This window comes from Fonticula alba, assembly GCF_000388065.1.
Source record: "Fonticula alba strain ATCC 38817 unplaced genomic scaffold supercont2.1, whole genome shotgun sequence".
In the NCBI taxonomy this organism is placed as follows: domain Eukaryota; order Rotosphaerida; family Fonticulaceae; genus Fonticula; species Fonticula alba.
Window position 1 is genome coordinate 2,775,568 of NW_009242971.1, and position 9,630 is coordinate 2,785,197.

General features: G+C 64.9%; 2 protein-coding genes across 2 annotated transcripts; both read left to right on the forward strand.

The window, feature by feature from the left end:
* The first annotated feature begins 212 nt into the window (after positions 1-212).
* H696_00596 (hypothetical protein) lies at positions 213-4,180 on the forward strand. The gene is made up of 2 exons (XM_009494475.1): positions 213-299; positions 461-4,180. Exon 2 carries the CDS (start codon positions 551-553, stop codon positions 3,752-3,754), a length of 3,204 nt encoding a protein of 1,067 aa, XP_009492750.1. The 5' UTR covers positions 213-299; positions 461-550; the 3' UTR covers positions 3,755-4,180.
* Positions 4,181-4,691: 511 nt separating this feature from the next.
* H696_00597 (26S proteasome non-ATPase regulatory subunit 14) lies at positions 4,692-6,524 on the forward strand. Its single transcript, XM_009494476.1, has 4 exons — positions 4,692-4,805; positions 4,937-5,043; positions 5,214-5,486; positions 5,675-6,524. Exons 2-4 carry the CDS (start codon positions 4,939-4,941, stop codon positions 6,209-6,211), a joined length of 915 nt encoding a protein of 304 aa, XP_009492751.1. The 5' UTR covers positions 4,692-4,805; positions 4,937-4,938; the 3' UTR covers positions 6,212-6,524.
* The last annotated feature ends 3,106 nt before the right edge of the window (positions 6,525-9,630 follow it).

Below are 9,630 nucleotides of genomic sequence, written 5' to 3' on the forward strand. Positions count from 1 at the left end.
CGCCCCCTCCGCCTGCCTGGTACCTGTTCTTTTTCGGATCTCCGGCCAGGAGTGGCTCGTGGCGAAGGCGTGGGGTGAGCCTCCCGAGCGATCTCGCCACCTCGCCCCCCCCCGCCTCGAGCGCTGCGCCCTTTGAAGAGACCCATCCCCCCTGGCCTGTTCCCAGAGAGGGCAATTCCTCTCTCAACATTCCCCCGACTCGCCCCCCACCCCCCCTCCCCTGCCCCATCGCCTCTCCTCAGATTGATCCCCCCTCCCCCTCTCTTCCCCCCTCCCTCTCGCCGCATCGCCGTGAGAATGTCCGTCTCCCCTCCTCCCTCGCACCTCCCCCGCCCTTCCTCGTCTTTCCTCTGCCCTTTGCGAGCGCTCGCGTGAGCTGACACCCCTCTCCCGCTCCCTCCCTGCTCCTCGCTCCTTCTTCGTCCCTCTTTGTGCCCCCCCCCCTCTCCCTCTCGCACAGGCACCATCCGCCCTTGTGCCCCTCCCACGTTTGATCACTCCACCACACATCCTACGACCCCCTTCTCGCACCTATCCACCCCTCCGCAATATGGCCACAGCAGCGAGCTTTGCCGGCCTGGAGCAGGCACGCGGGCGCAGCCCCGCGACTGTCCCCCGGCAGAAGCCCCGCGATGGCCGCCGCCACCAGTTCTGCTGGGAGCACCTCCAGGAGGAGATGGGCGGCCCGGCCAGCTGCTCGCCATCCTCATCGGACCTCCGTGTCGCCGCGGCCGCGGCCACCGCCGCCCCGGCTCCCCAACGCCAGCCCTGCCGACTGTCGGACATCCTTGCCAAATTGCTGCCCTTCTGCCCCCAGGCCTCGGCCCTGGGGACCACGGCGGCGGCGGCCTCGACCCGCGCCCCTGGCTCCCGGTCTCGGGCCCCTGCATTTCCCCCTGGCCCGGCCATTGCCGCCGTGGTGCCACACCTTGCCAGCTTGGCTCTGTCTTCCTTGACCGGGGCCGGCTCCACCGCCGACCCTGGCCCCCGGTCGACCACCGCCGCCGGCCCGACTGTGGCCCCGGCTCCAGGCACCACCACGCCCGGTGTCCTGTCCACTCTGTCCACCCTTGGCACCCTGCCCTTATCGGAGCTGGTCGACTGTTCCCAGGACATTCGTACTTCCTGCTTCGATTGGCTGGCCGACAGTCGGACCCTCTCCCTTCGCGGCCGCGGCTTGACCAAGCTTCCCCTGCGCATCCTGGAGGCCTTTCCCCAAGCCCGGCGCTTGGACCTCAGCGAGAATGCCCTGAATTTGAACCACTGCACGGTCGACTGGTCGACGCAGGTTTCCCGCTCGGCCGATGCCACCGCCGGCCCCGGAATGACCACCACCCTGCGCAGCCTCTTTCCCGAGCTCGAGTGGTTGGACATTAGCCGGTCGGATTTGTCGGCCTGGCCCCGGTGCGGTGTGGCCGGTCCCTCTGCTGCCCCTGCGCCGGGGGACTCGTCGTCCGTGCCGGCGGCCGCCCCCCCGGCCGGGCCTTCCTCTGTGTCGACCGAAACTCTGGCCGCCCCTCCGGCGTCCATCTGTCGTTGTCGCTCATTCTGGGTCTTCCCCTCGACGCTGCGGCATCTGCGTCTGGCTGGGTGCAATCTAACCAGCCTCTCGGATCTCGGCCTGCAGCAGCTCCCCCAATTGGACACCCTGAACCTGGCTGGCAATCGCCTGGTCTATCTGGACCAGGACTTCACCCAGCTCTCGCGGCTGGCCCACCTGAATGTTTCGGACAACCACCTGGAGCACTTGACCCTGGCCACGCCCTTTTCCACGGTGTGTCGATGCGGCCGCCCGCGCTTGGCCCCCCCGGGGCCGGATGGGTTTGGGTCCCTCGTGCGCAATCGCCTCGAGACCCTGGCGCAATTGCAAACGCTCCTGGTCGCCGGGAATCGCTTGACCGACCTGCCGGCGAGTCTTTCGGGCCTTGCCCAGCTGGAGGTCCTCCATGCCAGTGGCAATCGCATTCGCGCGCTTCCGGCCTCCTTTGGCGATCTGACTCGCTTGAAGGTGCTCAACCTGTCGCGCAACCTCCTCGCCGCGCTGCCTTCCCGACTGCTGTTGGCCACGCACCTGGAAATCCTCCACCTCGAGGACAATCCCCTGGTGCCGGTGCACCGGCCTCTCGGCCGCATCACCCCGGCCGGCACCGTGGAGCTGGTTTCTCTCCCGCGTGTGGCGCTTTTCCCCCATTCGGCGGCAATCCGTGCCGCCCGTCCCAATGGCATCGGCCACCAGGAGGAAGAGACGGCCGATGGTTCTCCGGGCCCGGAAGCTACCATCGATGTTCCGCTGCTTCGGACCCGGGACCTCAAGGCTCTCGAGCAGACCCCGGCCGTTGCCTCCACCAAGCGCCAGCTCCCGGCAGAGGACTGGCTCCTTCCGGATGTCGGTTCGGCGACTGTTGGCACCCTGGCCACCACTCCGCTGGCCAAAGCTCCCCGCCTTGCCACGGGCTTCCCCCCTCCTTCCCGGCCTTCTGGGCCCCTGTCGACCGATCAACTTCTGGCCCTGGTTGGTGGCCGCAGCGACATCCGGATGTCCGCTTCGGCGTCCTCTCCCACCGCCAGTGGGCTGGGAACCGCCGCCGCCGCCGCCGCGGCCACCGTCGGCAGTCGTTGGCTTCCCTCCTCCGATCCGGCTTCCCTCCTTGGCCGAGTGGCTGTTGCGGCTGCCTCCCGGCTACGGTCCTCCTCCTCCTCCTCCTCCTCCTCCTCCTCCTCCTCCTCCACCGCCCCCCCCTCCCGTGTGAGCGATGGATCGCTTGTTGGCGGCCTGTCTGCCCGCTTGGACCGCCTGTTGGCCGATGACCCGGTCACCTGCGCCACCTGTCATCGGGAATTTCTCCTTCGTGACTTGTTAGACTGCGTGCATGCCGGCTCTTCGGCATACACCGGACCGCGGCACTCCTTCCGCGGTGTTCCCCGCGAGCTGGCTCTCGCCTTTTCGCCTGTTCACATTCTTCCGGTGGACTTCGCCACGGCCTGTGCCGTGCCGATGGTCTTGGCCACCTGCTCGGCTGCCTGTGCTGCCGGCATCCTCCGCCCGGCCGATGCTACTCTTGACATGACGGCTGTCTTTGGCGCCGGCGGCGGCGGCGGCGGCGGCGGCGACCTCGCCACCCGGGCCACCCCGTTGCGTGTCACCGAGTCCCTGGTGGAGGAGTGGATTGCCGAGCACTTTGCCGATTCCCCCCCGAGCCACCGGGAATCCCTGCGCTTCCTGCTGCAGCCCGGGAATGCCGCTGCTTTGGCCAACTGGGGCCGGCTACTGCGCATCCGCAAGGCACATTGGCCCTCGGCCGCTGACCCGGGGCTCCTGAACCAGTTGCTGTCTTCCACACTTGGCGGATCCCATTGGTCGCAGTGCTCTTCGGTGGCGGTTTCGGGCGGCCTGGCCTCCGGTGTCCCGGTGCCAGCCACTCCGCCCTCTTCTCCGTCGGCGGGCGCCGGCATCGCTTTTTCTTCCCTCCCCCTGCAGTCGGCCAAGTGCTCGATTCTTTCGTGCTACATCAATGTCATGGGCCAAGCTGTCCCCTCGTCGGCGAACGTGTCCTCGTTGGCGGCTACCCCTCCCCCGTCTTCCTCATCTGGCGAGGAGGAGGACGAGGATTGGGAAGCAGCGGTGTTTGTCCACGAGGGACAGATGTCGCAACAGGTCCCGGATGCACGGGCTCCTTCTCTCACCTGCTTTGACCGGGCGCTCCTCCATCAGTTCCTTTTTACGGAGAAGCAGTCCCGTGAGTCGACAGTGTGATGTGTCGGTGGAGGAGCCAATCATCCCCCCTCCCCTCCCTCCTCCCCGTTCCACCCTGCCCATTACCACGCAGATGTGCTCCCCCTGGTGGGGGCAGCCAGGAGGAGGAGGCTACGAGGCCGAGTGTAGAAAGTGCGGGCATGTACCCGGGGGAGGAAGACTCTCAGCTTCCCCCCTTTCTCGTCGGGCTTCGGTTGTGTGGCCCGCGCGCTCCCTGTTTTGTCCGTGTGTGTGTGTGTGTGTATGTGTGCCCCCCCCCCACCCCCCAGCCACGGTGTACTTCCTGATGACTTTCCGGCTTCCTGCTCCTCTCTTCCTCGTTTTCCCACTCTCCCTCCCCTTCTGCGTTTCGGCGCGTAGAGCGGGTCTCTACACCCCCCCCCCCTCCTCTCCTGTACATTAGTTCAATATATCTCCCCTTCTCCCCGTGTGCCCCGCCTTTCACCAGCCTTGGAGGTAGGCGAGAGAGACGTGCTTGGTCACCGCGCCCCAAGTTAAGCCGAGGACATCTTAACGGGCGGTCACGTGACGGCACCCACTGTTCCGTATCTTATGTGAGACGTCAGTTCCTCGCCCTTTCTGCTCCGGGCGGCCGGCCCCTTTTTCCCCGGGGGCCCCTTGGTGTGTTCTCCCGGTGACCGCCATTTGTCAACACGTCTCTAGTGGGAGTGCGAACTTCCGGCGTCCGGTCCCCGTCCCCGTCTTCTGGTCTTTCCAGTAAACCGGCCGCAGCTTTCCCGAGAGGGGGGGGGGGGGAATTTGCTAGTTCGTTTGAATGGCTCTCCCTTCGGAGTTACGCAAGTAGGCCTGTTTGAGTGGAGATCCGCCTCCCGCTGGCTTGTCCCTTCCTTTCGGCTATCCCAGGCGGGAGGGGGGGCTCAAATCGGAGTGCCCTTTCTGACAGGGGTGTCGATGACCCTTGTGGCATCCCTCTTCGCTTGTTTCTCCCCCTCCCCTTTTCCCCTCCCGACCTTCCCTTCCTTCCCTCCCCCCCCCCTTCTCCTTTTTCCGTCTTTGTGGTGATCTCCCCCGCCCGCCGCCCCTGTTTCAGGTGCGCCCCCGGCTGCTCGCACACTCCTTCTCCTTCGCCCGGCCGACCGACCGACCGACCGACCGACCGACCGACCGACCGACCGACCGACCGACTGACCCCCACCCCCCGCCATCTCGCCCCTTGTGCAGCCATGGACCAGAACTGGGTGTTTTCTATGCTCAAGAACCACGCCAAGGAGCGGCCCCAGACCGACTCCGCCGAGACGGTTCACATCTCCTCGCTGGCCCTGATCAAGGTGCGTCTTTTGCTCACTTCCACAGCTTCTTCCCTCCCCTCCTGCCCCCTGGCTGGCGGTGACCACCCATTTCCATGCACGATTCCGCGCTCTCCCTCCCCTCCCTCTATTCTCTGTCTCTCTCTCTCTCTCTGACTCACTTTTCGTCTGTCCGCCCTTGCCACCAAAAGATGCTCAAGCACGGTCGTGCCGGTGTTCCGATGGAGGTGATGGGCCTGATGCTGGGCGACTTTGTCGATGAGTACACCGTGCGCGTGGTGGATGTCTTCGCCATGCCGCAGAGCGGTACCGGTGTCAGTGTCGAGGCCGTGGACCCGGTCTTCCAAACCAAGATGCTTGACATGCTCCGGCAGACGCGTCGCAGCGAGATGGTCGTTGGCTGGTACCACTCTCACCCGGGTTTCGGATGCTGGCTGTCCGGTGTGGACATGGATACCCAGCAGGTGCGGCCCCTTGTCCTGCTCTCCCTTCCAGATGTGTACTTCTCCCGATTCCCGGCCTCTTCTGACTCTTCCACCTCCACCTCCACCCCGGCCGCCGCCGCCGCCGCCGCCGCCGCCGCCGCCGCCGCCGCCGCCGCCACCACCACCACCCCTCCCCTCTTTTATCTCCACCTGGAAATCCCCCACAGTCCTTCGAGCAGCTGAACTCTCGCGCCATCGCAGTGGTCATCGACCCGATCCAGTCCGTCCGCGGGAAGGTCGTCATCGATGCCTTCCGCCTGATTGCCCAAGCTTCCATCATGCTTGGGAGCGAGCCCCGGCAGACGACTTCCAACCTGGGGCACCTGCAGAAGCCCTCCATCCAGGCTCTCATCCATGGGCTCAACCGGAATTACTACTCGCTTCCGATTCAGTACCGGAAAAACCCGCTCGAGGAGAAGATGCTGCTGAACCTGCACAAGCGCACCTGGACCGCTGGCCTGCAGGTGGCCAACTTCGATGAGCATGCCGAGGCCAACGTCGACTCGCTGAAGGCCATGCGCCAGCTGATCAAGCAGTATGCCGAGTCCATCAAGGAGGAGGAGAAGCTCACCAAGGAGCAGCTGGCCACCCGGCATGTCGGCAAGCAGGACCCGAAGCGCCATCTGGAGGAGCGCGTCGACCTGGTCATGAGTCAGAACATTGCCCAGACCCTGGGCTCCATGATCAACACCGTGGTTTTCTGAGGAGAGGGCGGCTGTCGGATGCGCGCATAAGCGCGACAGCGCCAGCCAGCGGCCAAGAGGCATGACACTGTGCAGCAGCGGAGCATGATCATCCGGAAGGTTGCATGCCGCGCGCGCGCGTGTGTGTATTTCATCGCCTGGCAAGATGGTTTCCCCTCCCCCTTCCCCCCTTTCTCCCCTTGCTGCGAGAGGGCATCGTCTCGGGTCCCTCCTCCTGCCCGGCTATTACCACCCCCTCCTCCCTGCCCGGGCGCATTTGTGTGGCCACCATCATGGGCAAAGCGTAAAACAAAATAAACATACTTCTCCTCCCTTTGTCGCTTCCACATTTTCTTTCCCTCCTCCTTCTTCCCCTCCTTCTTCCCAACACGGCGATATAATCATATGTTCCCATGCGCCGTCCCGCTGACTCTCCCCCTCTCTCTTACTTCCTTTCTTTGTCCTAGACCGCGCCTCGTCATTCCCCCCATGGTGGCTTTTCTCTCCGCTGTGCAGGCTTGGGGTGTTCTTGGCAAATTGCGTTGCGAGAGGGCTCCCTCTGTGGGGATGGAGGACTGGGCCACCCGCGAGATAGGTCCCGTGACTATCACATGCATTCCATCACACGATCGGGAGACATTCGATCGTGGGCTTTCCACAGGGGACGCTTGAATGTCTGTGCGTGTGTTGTGTGTTGTCTGTTTGCGCAAGTGTGCGCACGCGCGCGCGTGTGTGTGCGTGTGTGCGCGCGCGCGCATCCGCGGCCAGCCGATTAACAGCTTTCCAACTTGCCTGTCGGGGAGAAGGGCATGTCTGTGCTGTCGTTGGTTTCTGGACTTTCTGACCCGGGAGGCCTCGGGAAGGCGACCCTCCTTCCAGAAGAGACACCGAAGAGGACATGGGGATGTGTCTTGACTCGTCGCCAGTCAGCCTCCAGTGAATCCGGTCGCCTGGTCTATTCGGGACTTCCGCTCCCTTGCAGAGTTCTTTCACTGGATTTGGTCGGTGCCCATGTTGCAGGCGTATGGGTGGGCAAGGGTACACTGTTGCGGGGAATTAATGCACCCCGGAGGGTGAGGACAAAATGCGCCCAGGCCACAGGCAGGCCATGGGGCCGGTTGATCCGGGATCCGGGACCGATGCTCGGGTCTCTGCGACGCCCATGTTTCCTCTAGGCTGGGGAGTGGGGGGGGGGGGGGGGGGGCCTGCAAGTGCCCCTTGCGGTCTTCAGCTCTTTTTTGGACGAAAGGCCGGCCAGGCCCACTTGAGAATGTGTTTTGCGTAACGCCGCATGCGCTTGGGGAGCCCCCCCACTCCCCCCCCCTCCGCCCGGCGAGCAGCACAAACGAGGCGGGGAGAGGGGCTTGCCTTTTCGTTGAGGACCGTTTCCAGGATGATATGGCTTTGGGGCCATTGACACTGGCTCCGGTGGGAGTCCGCCGCATTTGCTGCACCTGGGCGAGCTACTTTCAGGAAAGCTATCCCGGGATCGGGTTCAGCGGGAGGAAATGCCTGTTCTCGATGCATCTCGGGCCGGGCGGACTCCGCCAAGGGGCAACTCCTCGGGGTCCCGGCGCGAGCGAAGAAGATCGTGGGAGCTGAGTGGGCGTCAGAGCCCCTGTCCCTCCCTTGGCCGGGGCCCCCTCCTGCCCATGGCCCCTGCCAGCCGTCGGGCGTGAGTGTCATCTTGGCGCGTGTTGCCTAATGGTACATGATGTGGGCTCCTGTGAGCTCTGCGTCTGGTCTGCCTGTCTCTCTCCCTCTCGCTGACACTATGCCTCTCCCAGTTCGGGCGGGGGGGGGGCATGTATGCAGCCGCGAAGGCGCTTTGTTTCTTGCGATCGGTTCAGCCTCGCCAACTGACTGAGGTCGGTCTCGGGTGACTGGGGCCCGACCCCGGACAGAAGAAGAGCCCGACCGCGGAGGGCATCTTTGGAAGGGCGCACCCGGAGGAATGCCCTGTGGCTTGGCGGGTGGGGCGGTTCCTTGACTGTCGAGGATTCACCTCGGTGTCTCTTTGCCCAAATGTTCCCAGACAGGACCCCGGGAGTCCGAAGTCCGGCGGGGATCGGTGTTGTCGGACCAGGCGCGCCGACGCTACGTCCGTTTGTCGATTGCCAGGGTCCCAGTTTTTGGCCATGGGTGTGGGGTCCAGCCCAGACAGGGTCGGTGGCGGGGGGCGGGGCGGGAGCTTCCTGTCGCCAAGATTGCGTCCCGTCGCCTAGCTCTCGCGGACGGCAGGCGTCTCGGGGCGGGCAATGGGAGGGGTCTGGCGAGGGGGCAGAAGACGCCGGGTGAAAAGAACCCCTGGGCCGCCTCCTGTCCCGAGCGCTGGCGGGGCCAGTCTAGCCTGAAGGCATGGGCATGATTGCTCTTTCCTCCTTACAATGCGCGTGCCGCCTATCGAAGGCGGGCGCCGATGACTTTGCCGGTGACCAGACAATGGGACGTGATGGACGGACGGACGGACGGACGGAAGTGTATATGTGTGTGCGTGGCTGGCGGTCGTGTGCGACGAAGTGCCCCCTTGTCCCGAATAGCACATGATTATCGAGCTCGCAACCACAGCGAAGAGGCGAGCAAACATCATGGCCGAGGGCCCCCGCCAGTCGCGAGGTGCATGCTTCCGGTGCCACAGATCTCCCTTTCCCAAGAGCGCGGTCAGCACGCGACCAGCCAAACGGCCCGACATCCATTCGGCGTGGCGCTCGTAGGGCTCGTGCTTAAGCAACGGGCCTGGTGGCTTGGCAGGGGGATGCATTTGGGGATCTGTGAAGGGAAAGCTGAATTCCTGGGGGGGGGGGAAGCAGGGCTCCGCAGGACCAGGCATGAAGTGTCAGACCTCCCTCTTTCCCGCCGGGACCCGGCTTCCGGCCCATGGATTCTGTCAAGTGCCCCGAAGTTGCGGCCATCTGTCTGTCTGTCCGTCGGTCGATCGGTCGATCGGTCGGTCGTTCGGTCGGTCTAGCTGACTGAAGGCATGTGCGAAGGATGCACTCATGTCTTCGTGCACATGTGTTCATGGGAGAGGGAAGCAGGGGCGCTTTCCGTGGGACCGGAGCCCCGGCCCCATGGACCGCGTGGGGCGGGGCGCGTGCGGTGGCGGGCTCCCCATCCCGCGCCAGGATCTGCCCAAGCGAATGCGCATCCTGGGCACCCCCTCGCGTTCTCGCCGGGAGGAGAGCGGGGGACAATTGGACCCTTTGGTCGCTTGGTAACTGTGCCGAGCTTGAGATCATGGGCGGAACGCCATGGGACCGGCTCATGGTGCGCGAGGACAGCCGGTTTCAGCCTCCCGGATGCAAGGGCGACGCGCTGGCCCGCCTCGACCGTTCCGTTGCTGGGGCCATATATATCTGTGCGTATCTGTGCGGGTGCGTGCGTGCGTACGCGCGTGCGTGTGTGTGTGTGTGTGTGTGTGCGGGGGGGGGGGGGGGGGG

What these genes read in the sequence shown, in the direction of transcription:
- H696_00596 (XM_009494475.1), top strand. Translation starts at nt 551, where the DNA reads ATGGCCACAGCAGCGAGCTTTGCCGGCCTGGAGCAGGCACGCGGGCGC.
- H696_00597 (XM_009494476.1), top strand. Translation starts at nt 4,939, where the DNA reads ATGGACCAGAACTGGGTGTTTTCTATGCTCAAGAACCACGCCAAGGAG. An exon ending in CCTCGCTGGCCCTGATCAAG is followed by an intron (nt 5,044 to 5,213) that starts GTGCGTCTTTTG and finishes TGCCACCAAAAG; the next exon opens with ATGCTCAAGCACGGTCGTGC. An exon ending in TGGACATGGATACCCAGCAG is followed by an intron (nt 5,487 to 5,674) that starts GTGCGGCCCCTT and finishes AATCCCCCACAG; the next exon opens with TCCTTCGAGCAGCTGAACTC.